This window comes from Genypterus blacodes, unplaced genomic scaffold (assembly GCF_046128005.1).
Source record: "Genypterus blacodes isolate CSIRO-AG114 ecotype Tasmania unplaced genomic scaffold, CSIRO-AGI_Gbla_v1 ptg000154l_1, whole genome shotgun sequence".
In the NCBI taxonomy this organism is placed as follows: domain Eukaryota; kingdom Metazoa; phylum Chordata; class Actinopteri; order Ophidiiformes; family Ophidiidae; genus Genypterus; species Genypterus blacodes.
The window spans coordinates 2,731,276-2,749,549 of record NW_027466956.1 but is presented as its reverse complement, the minus strand read 5'-3'; the positions used below and the strand labels follow the sequence as shown (position 1 = coordinate 2,749,549).

The window sequence follows — 18,274 nt, the reverse complement described above, 5'->3', positions numbered from 1 at the left end:
TAGAATCCATTATGTGTATGGCTGTAATGCAGCAACTTGCGAAAAAAAATTATTACACAAATCTCTTTTATTTACAGCTTTACAAAAAATGTCTTGTCTTTAAACTTTAAAAAATGATCGATCTAGTGAGTTTAATGTGGAGCAGACTGAATAACGGCTATGTTTCGGCTACAGTCCCGGCACACGCGGAAGCTACTCGGCAGTCCAATAGAATGAATGGATCACAAATACTGACCAATGAGAAGCGAGGAGGTCTGCTATATATACAGGTCAGGGCTGACATCTGGAGTCGCAGAGCTGTGTGAACGTGGCCGGTCATCTGTGGGACTCCTCGGTTGGAAACATAGGGATCTTAGCGTCGACACCTAGTAGTAGTAGTCAACCTCAAATCAGAAGACAACAGGTAACGATTGAGATTTTTTTTTTTTATTCATATAATGAATTAAGCAGCGTTTTTTATTTGCGTTTTTGGTTAAATATAGGAAGTGGTGAACGGTTCAGTATTTTCGCTTCCGGATGCATGGATGAATTGAGTTGATATTATTCAACAAGATTGTATAATTTGTGCTTAATTCACAGTCGGATCACAAATTGTGAAATGGTTTCCTGCCCCTCTCTCTCTCTTTCTCTCTGTCTCTCTCTGTATGTGTGTGTGTGTGTGTGTGTGTGTGTGTGTCTGACTCATGTCTCACCGCCTCTCTTCCTCCATCCTCCACCCAGGGTTCAATCATGCCTTTCGGTAACACACACAACAAGATGAAGCTGAAGTACGACTCTGAGAAGGAGTACCCGGACCTGACCCAGCACAACAACCACATGGCCAAGGTCCTGACTCCCGTTATGTACGAGCGGTTGAGGAGCAAGGAGACACCCAGCGGATTTACTGTGGATGATGTCATCCAGACCGGGATTGATAACCCAGGTAAAAAAAAACCACTCAAGCGGCTTTTCGTTGAAGCAGCCATCTGTTCCGCCTCTAATGGCCGCAGGCTGGAGGCATCTTGTTGTCTTTTTGCATCATGACCTTGTGAAAGGGATAAACCATAACCACACACACACACGGAGAGCTGAAACGGTCGAAGTCTGTCATCCGCTTAAGTGGTCCTTTGTCAGAGCAGTTGCATAATGTATGCAGGGCGGCAGCTAATGCAGCCATGACTGATTTGACTGTTTTATTATGCGGGCTTCCTTATACAGTGGCTGCTAGTGTAGATGAAGTTATCAGCCACAGCTAGATGAGCTTTGTGTGGGACTCTCACTCTTACAATAAAAGAATTTTAGAACCCATTAAAGCAGCTTTGGCTTTACTGTGTGGGATGTGTCCATTTTGCTGTGGCAAAGCTGAGGAGGATTTCCTAGAATTGGTTGCCACCACAACCGCATGCTCATGGTAGGCACCCTGGATATGTAAAGGGTTGTCCCGAACGGCTGCATTGTAGATGCCATTCAGATGAGGGTTCTATCCAGGGACCTGATGACATTGAGCAGTGTCAGACAGGTTGTTGGTCTATTTGCTCTGCCGTCCACTGTCTCAGTAGTGACCCTGTAACTGTGTGTGCAGGCCATCCCTTTATCATGACTGTGGGCTGTGTGGCTGGAGACGAGGAGACCTACGAGGTCTTCAAAGAGCTGCTGGACCCAGTGATCCAGGACCGACATGGAGGCTACAAACCCACAGACAAGCACAAGACTGACATCAACTCAGGCAACCTGAAGGTACTGCAGCACAGCAGCCTGTTTCGTGAAACCTGGCTGAATATGCACGTAGCTGTCACTGACATGATTGATTGTGCGTCCTTGATCAGGGCGGCGACGACCTCGACCCCAACTACGTCCTGAGCTCCCGCGTCAGAACGGGCCGCAGCATCCGCGGCTTCTGCCTGCCACCACACTGCAGCCGAGGAGAGAGACGTGCTGTGGAGACGCTCTCCATTGAAGGTAAGAACACAATGGATCCCAGGACAGAATGAAACGGAACCACTGATGGATGGCACATCTCCATATCTGTGCATAGGTATACTCATCCACACAGGTGAAAGTGCTGCTCTACTGAGATGTGCAGTGTAGTTGGCAGTGATGTCAGAGAGCTGTCCAACATGATGCTGCCTGATTAACTTGTAGCAGTTGGTACCCTCTAGTGGCAGAAGATGGTACACAGGGCAGCACTTTGTGTGAAAGGTGCAGCATCTCTCTGCTGTCTGACACCATCTCCCCTCCTCCCTCCTCTCCAGCTCTGGCCTCCCTGGCAGGAGACCTGAAGGGGAAGTACTACGCCCTGAAGAACATGACAGAGGCTGAGCAGCAGCAGCTCATCGATGACCACTTCCTGTTTGACAAGCCTGTGTCTCCTCTGCTGCTGGCCTCCGGGATGGGCCGTGACTGGCCTGATGCCAGGGGAATCTGGTGAGTCTGTCTTCTCTTTACCTTTCTGCTCTTTGTGGTTAGTTTGACCTCAACGTTGGCTCGGTATTTGTCATCCAGCGTGGCCATTTTATCATTCATGATATGAATTGCATCTGTCCACAGGCACAATGACAATAAGACATTCCTTGTGTGGGTGAATGAGGAGGATCACTTGCGCGTTATCTCCATGCAGAAAGGTGGAAACATGAAGGAAGTGTTTGCTCGCTTCTGTACTGGGCTCTCAAAGGTTGGTAGGACTGAAAGAATAACATAACTACCAGAATATGCTTTGATGATGGTTGGATGACGCGTGGAACTATTCTGTGTTTAGATTGAGAGCCTGTTCAAGGACAGAGGACACGCGTTCATGTGGAACGAGCACCTGGGATACGTCCTGACTTGCCCGTCCAACCTCGGCACCGGCCTGCGTGCCGGCGTGCACGTCAAGCTGCCAAATATGAGCAAGCACGCCAAGTTTGAGGACGCTCTCAAGAAGCTGAGGCTCCAGAAACGTGGAACTGGTAAGATGTCGCACCACCTTTAGAAACCTGGATTATCAAAATATGTAATGAGACAAACGGATTTAGAAAACTAATTTTAGATACGTCTCGCCCTAGATGGTGCCATTTTCAGATTAGCGTCTATAAATCCTTTCCCTTGCTTCTTTTGAATATTTACCCATTACATGCTTTGTCCTTTGAGCTCCAGGATGCTTAGATTTCCTCAAGGGCATGAATAAAGCACCTCATCTACTTCAGACCCAATAAACAAACCTCTTAAATGTTTATCGCCATCAGGTGGTGTGGACACGGCTGCTGTCGGTGGCGTGTTTGACATTTCAAACGCTGACAGACTGGGCTTCTCTGAGGTGGAGCTGGTCCAGATGGTTGTGGACGGAGTGAAGTTGCTGGTGGACATGGAGAAGAGGCTGGAGAAGGGCCAGTCCATCGACGACCTGATGCCCGCACAGAAGTAAAAACCCATCCCAACGACCAGCACCTGCAGTTCCCCCTCCACTCCTTTTGAATGAACGTTTGACTCCGTCCCAGAATGATGCACTCTGTGTTAAGCAGTTTGGTTTGTTGCTGTATTTAAGATGACAGTTCATGTTTAAAATGGATCCTGTAAGGTGATCGGAAAATAAATTGTTCTGGTTCAAAACTTGCTTCTTTACTTTAGGCAGTGATTGTTCAGATGTGTAGAGGTCTCAGTGTTTGGACAGTCAACCTGCAGAGAACTCTACTACATGAATATAAATGGTAACAGCCATGAGCCATTGGTCTAAATGCGTGTACAATCTCATTGGAACTGATATTTAATGTCAGTTGTAGCAGGTCAACAGGATCTGCACATAAGAAACCAGATTTCACTTGATAACTTGGACAAATCAGCACATTAACACCAGGTTCAAACCTCCAACACTACAGCTCAAGCTATTTAGGGAAACGCATGTCCTTAGTGTGTCGTGACAAAAGTAATCAGTCAAGCTAGTTCATGTTGACGGACACTTTAATTGAGACATGAGTGAACCTCACCATATGGGCATTTACATGAACTCCCATCTCTACTTTTGAACAAAAATACAAAAGAAAATGAGTATTGCAGTCTTGAAAGTAAGATACAATATTTACAATGAAAACACGTTAATTTTCCAGGAGAAAAAAAAAATAAAAATGAAATAAATAAGACTAGAAATGCTCTTTGTCCACATTCACAGCATGACAAATCATTCAACTCGTTACTGTCGACCCCGTGTGGCCAGAATAGACTGAGATATTAGTAGGTAATTCAGTGATTATTGCCAAAAGCCTTACTCTATACATTTTAATATTCAATACATACTCTTGCTTTGTTTTGTTTTTTTAAAAAGGACACATTTGGAAACTGCTACTTGGATGATTGTACAGCTTAAATACTTCTAGATATATTTATGTATACTTTGAAACCATTTTTGTTCATAGCTTTAACTCATTGGCAACTTTGGAAGCAATGTTTTTGAAAGCGATGGATGATCCGGATATCCTTTTAAACCTGACTCCGTTGAGGGAGAGGCGGGGCAGCTTGCAAACCTCCATCTCCCACTGGACCAGGTTCTCGGCGCGCCCGTCCCCGTGGACGCAAAGAAGGAGGAAACTCTCTTGCTGTTCATAGTCGCAGTTGTTGGCGTCGAGCACCTTGCGAATCTCCCGCATGATATCACAAGGCTCCATGGAGCTCGTGGTCCTCATACTCCAAGTGAATCTGAGGGAGCGGGGTTTACCGTCTTTATTTTCCCCCTTTTGATCCCCAGATACATGGCGACTGTGGGAGGAAGAGCACAAACACAAAAGGTTTCAGCGTTGGCAGACTTGACTTGTCGAATTGTTCATTACAATGTTAGAAATATCTGGTTTATTTTAAAAAAAACAGAGCCTGGTGGGTTCAAGCATACAGCAGCCACTTTGACAGATACACCAAAGATTGAATGTTGTCTTTGGTGTAACAAGAAAAGCCTCTCTGCCAAAGTGGCCACCAGCCACCAGCCAAAACGTCAGCAGCCTTCAGCTTGTGGTTGGGGGTCAGTATCCCACCAGGACACATCCATGCTGGAGTAATTCGTTGGTCGGGTATTAAGACGACGCCTCAGGTTGACAAAAATAAAAAAAAACATGCAAGGCAAACGTAGCAGCACACAAGTAAGAGCACCATGCAAACTAAAACAAAAGGAACAAACCAAAACACAAAGCTATAAAAACACCAGGCTGATTCTGAGCCCTCGACACATTCAAACATCCCAGGAGAAACACGGCATGGATGCTTTCCTACGCATGTTTGTTCTGACAGACTGAAGAGATATGGGACGAGGACAGACTACAGTAGAAACAGAAGTGGGCCAACACGGGGACGGTGAGCCTCACCTTGAGCCCTCAAGTCTCCCGTTTCTCTCAAACTCGGTTGAGACTCTGGGGCGCATGAGAAGATCAGAAAGTGAGGAAGGGGAGAGAGGGGGGGAGGGGGGGGGGGAGAGAAGAAGAAGAAAGAGACGTGGATTGTGCTCACATATTTTTTTTTTAGATTAATTCCAGTGACATACAGACAGTTGATGTAGGAGAGAAAGAAAAAAAAAAGAGAACAAAAGTGAAACAACACGAGCGCCACCACCAAAAACATAAAAACACACACATAAGAGACGTGGAAGGTTTCTCCTTCCAGTGCCGTCAAGTGAAGAACCATGAGAGAAAGACGGAGATATAAACAGTGACAATTCACATTGGGATGTCTAAAATTAACACCTGGAGTAGAAAGAGGAAAAAGGTTGAAAGCGTGTTGAGGACAATACCAAACATACCAGAGTCCACAGGTATGCAACACTCACAGCCCACAGACACTCGTACACACAGATCCAGTGTTATTTGTGTTAAGGAGCGACACTCGGCATGTGAAGATGAAAAGGCTTTTCTGATGAAAAGGCTTCGGAGGCTGAATGTAACGTAACTTATTTGCTAGTTCAAATCCTTAACTTTGCCACAACCTTTTCAACAGCGTAATTAATAAAGCAACTACAACTACGGTTACACTGTAAACCAAACATGTTAAGTATGTGTAAGCTTGTTAGTGCGCAAAAATCAAAAAAAGAATAATATCTGTGTTGTTGCGCAGCCACAATGTTTAAAAGTAACATTTGTGTTAACACTGGCTGTAGGCGAGGTGGAGTGTGTGTCGATTCAGTTCATGTGTTCTATTTTTGCTTCACCCACAGAACTACTATCAAAATCATGGACACACACACAGCGACGCCCAGAACGTCCTCTGTCATAATTCATATTCTCAGCTGACAGCGAGGTATTATTAAAATGGCGTTTGTCTGCAGTGTGACAACAGCGATGATGCAGCACTCTAGCTGTAGTCAAGGAGATGACAGCAATATTAGTCAAGAACAAGTCATCTCCAGACCACCTCTCATTCTTACCCCTGCTATCTGCTCTCCCATCCAGGATAGAATCTCTTCAATGTTCTCATTTCTCAGCTTGACCAATAACCAAGAAGCTGAATTTCATGTGCTGAATCTGTAGAGTCTTCATTTATTAAAACTCTGTTGTAAAGCCAAATTCTGCCAATTTAACCAAATGTCACCATTTCGTTTTCTTCTCCTTTCAAGCATGGAAAGTATTTCAAACCTAAACTCAGCATGGTGCCACTGTGACACGGCTGTCTGTGTGTGTGTGTGTGTGTGTGTGTGTCTGTGTGTGTGTCAGACTGTCACAGGTAAAGCTGATACTGCTTTGGGAGGACACATGTAAAGTGAGAGACAGTTTGGGCTCTTAGCAACAGGAAGCCAAGTGAATACAGCCTCTAAAAACCTAACCACAAGTTCCAGTGAACAAGTTCACTTCCTCCTTTTCTTAGCAGCCAGACGGGGCGATTAGATGCATTCCAGCATGGAAACTGACTAAACACTTCAGTGGAAGATACCGAGACGATTACTGGTAATATGCTGGATGTGTTGCAGCGTAGAGGGATTCACATTCAGAAAGAAAAGTGAAGATAGATGAAGAAATCAAGGTGTGAGCCGGGGAGAGCTGATGTGATGTGCGCCACAAACCGAGTAACACATAAGCAGAAGTTAAAAAGGGAGAAGAAGGAGGACTGCCTCAGCGAAAAGCAGCTCTATGATAACGCTGGACTGAATGACGTGTGTGTGAGGGCAGGAGAGTTTAGGCAGAGGGGCAGCAATGCTACAATGTTGGTGAAAATATCAGAAACCCGCCCCTAAACCAACATGGCTGACTATCAAACCAGGTCCAGCTTCGTTTGAAAACTGTTCCACCGCTCTCCGAGGCAGCGCAGAACTACGTCTCAGTAATTGAGGCAGATTAAAGAAAAAACGGTGGCGTGGACCTCGCCAGGCTTGCTGCAGGCGGTCCTCCTCTCATCTGACAGCACATGAGTTTATGGTGTCAGGCTCCCAGCATGCACTGCAGCTGGGAGAACAGAAAAACAGGATGGGTGGAGGAGGAAGTGACTGCGCCTCCAACACCTCAGAGGGACAAAAAAACGGACAGCGAATCCTGGAGCGGCTGTGCATGTTTTGAAATAGAAGAGGGGGGGGGAGGAAGGAGACGGGTGAAGGTTGGAGGGATTCCCTTCACACCAGTGACAAAGTCCCGAGGAACTGAAACACCCTTTACTCTAAATGTTCATCTGCGGCTTCCTACACACACCTATTTCTTCTGTTCCTGAATGGGAAAGAAAGACGGATTCTGAACCGAGGGTGTGTTTATCAATGGACACATGACAGGAAAGAGAGAGAAAGATACTTCACGTATGATAAGACGACAAGCCAAAAAAGGAAAAAAAAAAAAAAAGGATGGAAGCATGATAACAAGAAAGAAAGGAGGACGGAAAAGAGACCAGAGGACAGAAGACTTACTAAGGGTCTTTGCTCCCTGGGTAGAAGGGATGGCAGGCCCTGTTTTGGCTGTCTGCCGTTTGGCCGGGTCAATACTGACCCTGGACGGAGAGGAAGAGCAGTAAGAGGTCAAAAGTTATAGGGCATAGAACGGTTAGAAGAAGACACATACACACACTGTGAAGAGAGGAGTGAAGGAGGAGGGGGTGGGGAGGTGACGGAACCCAACGTCCTGTGAGGAGAAAAATGATATCAAAAAGGTTCTGACGGTGGAAACGAGTCCCGGGAAGCCACGTCACTGAGATTTGATGAGAAATTAAAACAAAGAAGAAAGTCAAAGTGAGGGGACAGAGTGAGAGATGAGATGACATGGTTGTGTCATGACAGCTCTTCACCTACACAGATCCACTCAACTGAAGCTCGGGCTCATCGGGAATCTCTGCCTAACAGCCACTAGATGGCACTATGCTGTCCTAGAAGCCACACACTCCCTGGTGGCGATCAGTGTGATGAGGTCTGGTTCCGATTGTCTGTGGCCATTTAGTCATTCAGCGGGATGGGCTACAGGAATGCAGTTTAACATTAAACATCCTTCTCCTAGGTTTTGGATTTCCCTCCACTGCAGCATCCTCGTCTGATTACAGATCGGCTTCACACCCTACGATGCAACTCCCCCCCCCCCAACTCTGCGCACACACCCACACACACACACACACACAACCATGATGTTGAACTGAGAAATTCATCAACTATCCGCTGGTTAAGGGATGATATTATCAAAGTTGTGACAAAAAGCAGTAACGGGACGACAAAATGGAACGTTTGAGTCTGCGAGTCTCTAAAAATGTGCGTATTTTTGGGATCTGCAATTCAAAAAAACAGCAATAACACATGTAATTAACCATGATTGAATAAATTAAAACTACAAAGCCCTGCAGGAACACCACAATCGGGGTTAAAAGATAAAGACGGGACTGTCAAAGTATAGGACAAAGAGATGATGAGATTGAGCTCCGTTTGGTCCTCGCTCAGTATGTTTACATCACTTCATCTCCAGAATGGGTTTACCACTGAGGCGTGTTGTAAAAATGTGCATTTTTTTCCGCCAGCAGGGTTAGTTCACAGAGCTGTTAAGAAAAAGGAAAAATAAAATAATATTTGCTGTAGTGAAAAACAAAAATCACAATTAATGGCAGCAGTGGGAGCAAAAGCCTGTGCATGCGATGGCGATTGATTAGTGGCAAGCTGCTTTTGCTGTTGCTGTGTTATTCCACTGACTGACTGTTAAAACTGCCTCAACAATCAGCCTTCATCCATCCAGATCAACCACAGCCACGCTGAGTACATTTACATGCACAGACCACACTTGATCTCATCTCATCAATGCAATACTGTTGCAATTCCTGTCAACTTGTGAATGTCAGTGTTTCTTCTTTTGATCGGATTAATAATGGAGTCTATGAGGAGAGTTGTTTTCACACCTGGTTCATTTGGAGCGCCCCCAGCAATAACACTTGGGTCAACCACCCCCCGCCAAAAAATTAACTCTGCAGCGGTTTGTTATGAGGAGTAAAACATGAAGCAAACAATTTCTGACAACTCCAAGGAAATCTAGAGATCTAGAACCAGAGAATAGAAACTCTACCTTTGTTTATCCACAGCAAATCAATTGGACGATATGAAAAGGGGGTAAGCCCCGATATGTTACCACCCGAAGTTACCAAACATCTTCAAATGAATATGTTGGGTATGATGTAGTGCACGTTTACCCAAAGTCTTGTTCTAGTGCCACATTAGAATCATACCGTATAGGTAAGAATTATGTTTCATAAAATGTCAGACAAAGAAGACAATACACAATAAATGGGACTTTCTGGCTATCTTGATAATGCTAAAGCTCTGAGTTAAAGGGTGTGAGCCAAACCAATTTGCCATAGACAGCACGGCAGCCTTGTTAACACTGTAAAGAATCAACATGTGCATCAATACTATGGTTATGCCTGCCACAACACAACACATCTAATGGCAGCATGCCTTCTTCACATCATGTGAAGCCACGTCTGGTCTTCAGCACTTTGTCTTCTAATCAAATCTAGTTTCTCCTAAACATGTCAATGAGCAGAATAAGCCACGTCACATGACTTTTGTTGATATATTTTTGGTTTACTCCCTGAATCGGAGCAAAGCAAATGAACTCAGGTCTGAAAACACTCCAATACTGTCATCCAACGTCCTTATAGCATCCCATTTCTATACAGAAAAAAGAACCGAGCCATACCACCAAGCTAGGTGATATAAACCCTAGTTACTATGTAGTTACTATGTAGTTACTATGTAGTTACCAATGTTTTGACATTCAGACGACTTCAATCCAACTAGGAATTGTAACCAGATGACTATGTGCATGTATACATACCCAGTGACAGTTTGTGCTAAGCGGTGTGTTAGTTAAGCTCCAGCAGCCCCACGCGTCACGTTTCAGAGTGAGTTGTTTGGTTAGGTTGTTTTGGCACAGAGCGAGGGCAGTACAAAAGTCCTACCTTTTGGTAAACCTGAATGACATGTTTCTACAACAGAACCAGACAAAGAAACAGTGAAAATGGTGAAGGAGGAAGTAGAAGAGGGGGGGGATGAGAATTCTGAATGAGTGAAGGAAATGGGGTGATTGGAATCATCAACAGTCAATTGTTAAAGGATTTGGATTTTAATTCCTCATTTCAGATCAGTCATTGCAAGAGCATGTCGCTTGCCTGGCTGCCTGTTTCACATCATTTTCAGAAGAATTGATTGTAATTTTTTCTTGAATACTACAGTTGTCTGCACTGTGACAATGATTTGAGCAGGTCGCTACTGGTTAGATCTAATCAACCAGGCAAAACCAGTAAGTGAGCAGATCTCATAGAAACAGTCACTGGATTTTTTTTTTTTTTTTTTTTTTTTTTTTTTTTTTAAAATAGAGGTTTAAACTCTGCTGAAATCAAATATGCAGATGGCGGACAATATCTTCGTCCTCTTCCAAGACAAATGTGGTCAGATTTTGGGTGAAACATTTTTTTTTGTGGTTTCTTAGAATCTGCTTAATCCATAAAACAAAATGTAAGCAAAATGTTTCTATTCTATTTAAGCGCTTATGGAAAAAAAAGCAGAAAATTCTCACATCTGAGATAATAAAAACAGCTGATATTTGGGATTTGAACCTCTTAAAGCCAAATAGTCGCGGATTCATTTTCTAGCAATCAATTGAGACTGCACAGCATGAAATGGGACCAAACACGAAAAATGTCAGATTCTAAATACCAAACAAACTGGAGATGTGACTGTAGCAGTTTGATGTCATGACGACATTTCAATAAAGAAAAAAAAAAGAAAAAGATCTCAAACATTATCGACAAAATTCATAAAAAAGTTTTGGGGCTAAAAACTGCAGATTCAATTTTGTTTATGAATTTCATCAACAGCTAGTTCAGATTCAGATGATGTCAAATGTTTTAGTCGGGCAGCCAGACAGTGACAAATGAACAAATGTAGACGAATGAATCAATCACTTTCTACAGGGCAGTGTGTGTGTGTTTCCCCCAGCAACTAAATTATATGAAGCACAGTGCAGATTGGCCTCTTATCCAGGCAGACAGTCAGGAGAGCTTAAACTGGACTGATCAGGGCCGAGGTCTTTCTACTTTCTAGTTGCACATACAGTAGATCCCTTTGTAAACATGTTTGAGTGTAAATTTGACCGCTGAACAGGCGGAAACAAACCCTGGTACCTTACTGAGGTGAAGAGCCAGCTGTTAGGTGTTTCTTTGTTTACCTGCGGGTGAGTTTGGAAGTAAGTTTGGAGAAAAGGTTGCTGGTTCCACGGCTGCGAGTCTGGGAGAGGGGTGTGGCGTCGTGGGAGAGGGTGGGCGAGGCGGGGGGTCCGTTATAGGTAGCGGTGCGGCGGTCTCTCAGCTGGCCCCCGTGGACGGTGCTGCGGCTGGCGGTGCCTCTTGGGAAACGGAGTCGGTCGGGCGTGGTGGCGTTGGTGATGCTGTGGGTCGACGCCACCGGGTTCCTCTGGCCACTTGGCGACACGGCGACGCTGCTGCGGGCGACGCAGGAGGGGGAGTAAGAAAAGTATGACGTTACAATCTGGATTTAAAGCCATGACGTTTTTTCTGCGTTCTCTTATCGGGCTCATGAAAGTGGAATTCTAAAATGTGTTCGTCAGGCCTGGAAATGGAGGTGGAGGTGATGGTCTGAGGCTTCCTGGACAACAGAGGAGCGAGAGGTAGGACTTTGCCGTCATGTAGGGTCACACATTGGCGAAGGATCCAAATAGAAGGGTATGACCGACATAACAAAATGGAGGACAGGTCAGGATCAGAGTGGCGTGGGTTTGTTATTGTAAACGCGGGAGGCTCGTGCCTTCATAAACCAGCAGGTGCGAGGGGAGTTGGTGGGAATGAAAATGTGAGGAATTACAACATACATTTAAATATTTGAATAATACATTTAGTAGGAAAGGTGTAACTACAGCATATTTTCATTTGCCTGTTAAACTCAGCGCCTCCTGGTAGAGTCAGGAGGCATCTGCAGCATTATGTACATCCTCTCTTAAAGTGCAGAGAATAGCTATGTTGCTTTAATGTCCCTTTAGCTTTGACACCAGGGGAAGTTGTATAGATAGGTAGCAGGTTTGCCATACTGCTTTTCACTGGCTCATGGACATGATTGAGGTTGGTCCGGGTGGGATATGACGTCCATGGGTTAGTTGGTTGTTAAATGGTGTGAGCTAGGTTTCTGGGTTAGCGAGGGGAACCGAAAGGACTCGAGAAAGGACAGAGGAGACAGACAGGGGAGACTGGAGGCCCTGCTGTCTTACTTGGGCGAGCTGTAGTCCAGAGCGTAGTAGGAGTGCGGAAGAGCGGCCCAGCCTGCCTGGCAAGCGTACAGAGGGCTGACGGTTTGAGACCTCAGCTGCATCGAACTGGACGAGGGACCGAATGCAGCGCGAGCAAAGGTAGAGGAGGAGGGGCTGACAGCACGAGCCATTCCAGTCATGCTGCTCATGCCCCCATTACCAAAGAACAAGAACAAGCCCCACCACACAAACGAAAATGAAATGAAAAATAAGATGAGAAAAAGGAAAAGTAGTGTCACATTTGGAGACAACATCAAAAAGTCTTCCATTATTCATCAGGCCAATGTGAGCAAAGACCCGCAGTGAACAGTGTGAAGTCTAAATACACTACATAAAAAAGGAAATGAGAGAAATAGAAGGAAATAGAAGAAAAAAGGAAAGAAAATAAGAGGATGCGATGATGGATAGTCTCATCTTCTGATCTCTTCCATCAGTAAGGATTGATGTATTTTTGAATTGACCCAGTTTGTCTCTGCATCTGTCAATCTGACATTTACACCCCGAGTTCTAATAAGTGAGGGACAAAATGTATTTTGGGTGTAAAAACATGTTTAAAGACGTCCAAAAACAATCAGACTATTAATAGTGTTCATTCAATAAAAGGCAGCATATAAAAAAAAAGGGATGTATTGACACAACTGACTATTCCAATAATGAGATGGGATCAGCTCACCTGTCCTCCTTCCCATTGGGAATGACAGAGAGACGATCCGTGTTGTTCCTGTCACTGCAGACATACGTGTTCCTCCTGGTCATGCCTGCTGATGCGGTGTTATTCTGCTACGACAAAAGGACAAAACCACAGAATGGGATTTAATATATAATACAAGCTAAATCGAATTTTGGTACGAGACTGTTTCCAATCCAATGCGACAGTCTGACAGTCTGACAGTCTGACAGTCTTACATTCCAAGTTGAGTGCTTTACCATTTGTGTTGTAGGCAAGAGAAAGCTCTTTATCATTTAAAAAAAACAAAACAGGATTAACAACATTAACTACATAATGGAGAGGAGAAATTCATAATGTCAGCCAACATATCTGTACTGATCCCGGTCCTTGCTGAGTGGAAACTCACGCTGGGGGCAGTGGTGGCGCCTTTCCTGCGGTCGGGGATGTCTGCTTTGTTGGGGTTGTTGGCGTTCCCCAGCAGCGGGCTGGAGGGGGCTGTAGTACGAGACCCTGGTGTGCTGGGTTTACGGACTCCGCTCTCCTCCTTCACATTGTTTTCTGCTGTGGTTGTCTGACTCCTCTTTGGGTGACCAGACGGGGCGTTCTGACCAACTATAGAGACAAATCAAATACAAGAATATAACTTATAACAATGAATGGATGGATGCAAGTTGCCGCTTGTGTACGACAATTGATAAGTCTGAACCAACATTTTGAAGGAATTTGATGTTCTTCTAGGTTAGGTGGATATAAAATAATGTTAAACAGGCATGGAGCAGTAGCCAATCAGAGTATTATGACTAGTCTGACTTCACTACACACATTCCCTGGACCACGAAGCAGCTCCTCCTTTTATGGCTCCATGCTGGTACTTGCATGTTTTCATATGGTCTACAGTTTTCCCCGTGTTTTCATTTCTTGCACGAGGTTTCCAGAGTATCAATTTCTGGCATGTCCTCTATTGTTTTTTTGGCCCAATAATTCAAAAGTTTTTTCCATTGTTTTTCCATGCTGTAACAAGTATAAGGACTTCTAAGGGATATGTTGAAGTGCGCCGGCAGTTTGGAGGTCATCCGACGTGCACGAGTTTTCAAAGTCTAGCAGAAGCTGAAGCCCTCATAGCACCTGCCCAGACTGCAGATGTTGAGAGGCTGTTCTCTGCTCTCGGGTTGGTAAGGGATTGGGCATTACAGAATTACAAAAGAAGGAAACTACAAAAGATAACATTGAAATTAAAGTCAATGTCATTGCCTTCACCATTCAGCTGAGAAACAGACTGAAAGACTTCTGTCTAAGTAAAAGTATATGATGGTCTGGAGTTAGGGTACTGATACCAATTACAGGATTTCCAGGACTGAAGAAACCCTGGAGATCTCACTTGTGTATTGCGGTGATACCACAACATTATGAAAATAGTTAATTACAGCAAAGATTGTTTCTCATTTGAGCAGTTCAGGGATTTTGGGTAGTTCTGAAATTGTGCAGTCTGAGCCGACATGAGCCTGACTTCAAATTATATTCATAGAAAAGATTTAGAAAGCAGGGAGTTACAAGTTTATATTGCAAATCAGAACAGTACAACTCTTTTGTGAAGAGTATTAAACAGCAACTGAACGTGTCACAAAGGTCTTGTGCTTCAGGTCAAGCTTGTGAAATGCAGTGTTAGACCAGGAGGTTAAAGATCTGTCCCCATACGACTGCTTTGATTTAAATGCCTCATCAGCGTGATAGTGACAAAAAGCTACTGAGGAAAAGCAACATATATGAGGAGAGAGAGGCGCACCGCTGTTTGCTCTGTGTTTAGTTTATTCAACTGTGACACCTTATTGGGATTTAACGTTTCAGAAATGTTGAAGGTTGCCCAATTTACTCTAACTATGTACATTTCTCAGAAGTGATAACATTACATTACGATCATTTAGCAGACCCATTACAGAGGGGGGAGCAATTGAGGGTTTGGTGCCTTGCTCAGGGGCACCTCGGCAGGGACTCGAACCGGCGGCCCTTCGGTTACCAGGCGGAAGTTCTACCGACTGAGTCACTGCCCTCCCTAACCAACATGAAATTGCGTTCACTGCTTTACCTTTCACACAGGACCTCCACTTTGTTTGACACCAAGGAACCCATTTTGTAACAAGACCAATCGTTCCTGATGGTTTAGGAAGTGATGGATGGAGTTCCTAAGATCAACAACTACTTTTTGTATGCGATGAAAATGTAAGGTTTCAAGAAATAATTGGGAAGTACACGAAACTCCAACATTGGAATCTCTATGAAACAAAAAAAAAACTAAAACAAAGAATCTTCTCTATTGTTTGCGTCCTTTGTGGTTTTGAAACAAGCAAATGGAATTTTTAGACACTACTTTGATTGTGGGAGTGAGTGAGTGAGTCCCAAGAGGATAAAGATGATGGGAGCAGCAGTCTGACTCACCTTGCTCGCTGTATCGCCTCTGTTTCTGGTTGGAGGAGACGCTCCGCTGGACTTTAAGGTGGGAGGGTGACTGGCCATTCACCTCACTGTTGGGTCTCGGTTTAGCCAGAGACAGATTACTGCTGGAGGCCGATTCGCTGGGCTCCAGCTGGAAGGTGAGCAAGCACACACACACACACATTAGACAGTTTAAAAAAACAAAACAAAACACACATACAATGCCATTAGATTACTTAAACTCATCTAGTTAATATTTCGGTTTGTATTTTACGGAGCGCAAAACATTTACAGTAATATTTGGGTAATAAGACGAAAGTCAAACTGATGATGACTTGTGAGGACAACAGCAGAGTAACCAGTCTTAATAACTAAGCAGTGCTTTAATCATGAAGAGCATCCCATCTGCTTATTCGCTTTATCGGAATTTAATTCTGGTGTTGGTCCCACTTGTACCCCACAGCAGCACAAGCAGTCTTTATGATCGTGTACAAATCATTTGCAGTAACAAACCAGAACTAGTCACAATGAATGAAAATGAAAAAAAGTCATTCATAGCCACCATGGACTAAACACAGATCTGGACGGGTCAATGTTTGTACCTCGGAGGCCTTCCTGCCCAGCAGCAGGTAGGTGGCTGTGATCTCGTCATACTTCATCTTGGCAAGAGATTCCTGGATCTCCTCCAGGTTGTAGCCCATTCCCACCATTATATCTGCAGAAACAAAACACAAACGCAGATTCGTTAAGACCTCAGACAATAACAGACCCGATCATTTTTTACAAAGGACACCTACTTAAAGAAATCTTCAAGTGTGCCACAGAAGCTGCTGCAATGGGATCATATGTGTGTCTTTGTGTGTGCATATAAAATGGAAACTCTTCAGCAAGAGACAATCAGTTGTACATTTCTACCTCCATCATTCAGCATCATACTGATAATTGCAGAAGACATGCATACACAGTTGAACACACAAGTGACAGACTGTGCAGAAAGCTTAGTTTTCATTGGTCCTTCAATTCTGTCAAGGCCTGCTGACATCAACTGGATCATTTTGTCTTTTGCCCATTATGAAAAAAAAAACATGGAAATCTGAATATGTCCTCTTTGTCATCATTTTCAGTTGGTTGACAGCTCCCCTCTGCAAGCTGACAGCATGTGAAGCAGGTTTCGGATTGACACCTTCCATTTTAATTTGGAGTAATTCACCCCAACAACCATGAGAAATTTAAGCAAAAAAATTAAAAACACATCACTAGTTGACATCAAAGACTATCTAGTATTTGATCCATGCTAGACAAACTGCAGCATTGAACTGTAGGGAACAACAGGCATTGTGGCGTCAGGCTCCATGCAAACCAAAGCTGATGTCAGAGAGGAGGAGAGTGAGACACGTGCTCTGCCTCTGTAACCAGGCAGAATCAGTGATAGCCATCTTACCCATCTATCTTTAACCCACTCTCCTTATCTTTCCCACCCACACACACACACACACACACACACACACACACACACACACACACACACACACACACACACACACACACACACACACACACACACACACACACACACACACACACACACACACACACACACACACACACACACACACACACACACACACACACACACACACACACACACACACACACACACACAGTTGGATTCTGATCAAAACACAAGACGGTGAACAAAATCCAAATCCAGATCAGCATTTGAAGCACTCAAATCTGTAAGCAGGTTCAAAATTATTACAATGAAAAATGTTTTGTAAAATCCTGTCCGTATGAAATGAGTTTGGGGATTCCTGAACATTACAGTGGCGAACCCGTTGCTCATTTCTCCTGCGTTTTCCAGCTTTGCCTGGGCTACAGGGAGTACACACACCAGCACGTGCACCAACAGCTGAGACAGCTGCTGTTATGCAACTGCTCCCCATTTATTTCTTTCATCCAGGCCATGATAGGGAAGCGTCTCTCTCTGCCTCTTCGCTTTCCTATTCATACCCATTCTCTCTCTCTCTCTCTCTCTCTCTCTCCCCTCTTTTCTTGCATGCCACTTTGAGGCTCGTTTACTTATTCATCATCGTGTTTCATCTTTTCTTTTAATGCTCGTCAATAATTAAAAAAGGAGGTCATTTCAGTGCTTTGATGCAGCAGCAGCAGCAACATTCACAGTCAAACTTCACCAATTCACCACCAGGCACACCGTTGCAACAATACTGATTTTGTTGCCTGTGTTCATTTCTCCACAAAAACTCTCCACTTCGGGGATGAAATGCAATATCAGGAAATTGACAACGATCAGGCTGTGGTCTTGTTTACCTATTCTCTTCTGATCTGTGATATCCAGCTCTGGTTCGATATAAGGTTTAAGCTCATCATCGTCAAATCCTGCATTGATCCATCGATCCTTCATGATTTGCTGCAAAAACAGAGTGAGACAATGAATTATGGACGCAACATGGAGAGTAAAAAG

At 44.2% G+C, this 18,274-nt stretch overlaps 2 protein-coding genes across 14 annotated transcripts in view; one reads left to right on the top strand and one right to left on the bottom strand.

The window, feature by feature from the left end:
- Positions 1 to 264: 264 nt before the first annotated feature.
- Positions 265 to 4,107, top strand: ckba (creatine kinase, brain a). The gene is made up of 8 exons (XM_076166044.1): positions 265 to 403; positions 721 to 922; positions 1,562 to 1,716; positions 1,806 to 1,938; positions 2,232 to 2,403; positions 2,527 to 2,650; positions 2,735 to 2,924; positions 3,201 to 4,107. The coding sequence occupies exons 2-8, from the start codon at positions 730 to 732 to the stop codon at positions 3,377 to 3,379; spliced, it is 1,146 nt and encodes a 381-aa protein (XP_076022159.1). The 5' UTR covers positions 265 to 403; positions 721 to 729; the 3' UTR covers positions 3,380 to 4,107.
- The window catches only part of mark3a (MAP/microtubule affinity-regulating kinase 3a), a 38,879-nt gene continuing 24,499 nt past the window's right edge, over positions 3,895 to 18,274 (bottom strand). For 5 of the 13 annotated variants that reach the window (XM_076166031.1, XM_076166036.1, XM_076166032.1 and 2 more), the window contains 9 exons: positions 18,121 to 18,220; positions 16,395 to 16,507; positions 15,796 to 15,943; positions 13,769 to 13,974; positions 13,366 to 13,472; positions 11,601 to 11,873; positions 10,333 to 10,359; positions 5,301 to 5,345; positions 3,895 to 4,704 (listed from right to left, as the gene is read on the bottom strand). In XM_076166031.1, coding sequence (XP_076022146.1) covers positions 4,359 to 4,704; positions 5,301 to 5,345; positions 10,333 to 10,359; positions 11,601 to 11,873; positions 13,366 to 13,472; positions 13,769 to 13,974; positions 15,796 to 15,943; positions 16,395 to 16,507; positions 18,121 to 18,220 — 1,365 coding nt within the window. In that variant the 3' untranslated portion in view covers positions 3,895 to 4,358. Of the gene's footprint in view, positions 4,705 to 5,300; positions 5,346 to 7,813; positions 7,894 to 10,332; positions 10,360 to 11,600; positions 11,874 to 13,365; positions 13,473 to 13,768; positions 13,975 to 15,795; positions 15,944 to 16,394; positions 16,508 to 18,120; positions 18,221 to 18,274 lie in introns of all 13 variants that reach the window. The other 8 variants (XM_076166035.1, XM_076166037.1, XM_076166041.1 and 5 more) reach the window with 6 other exon arrangements.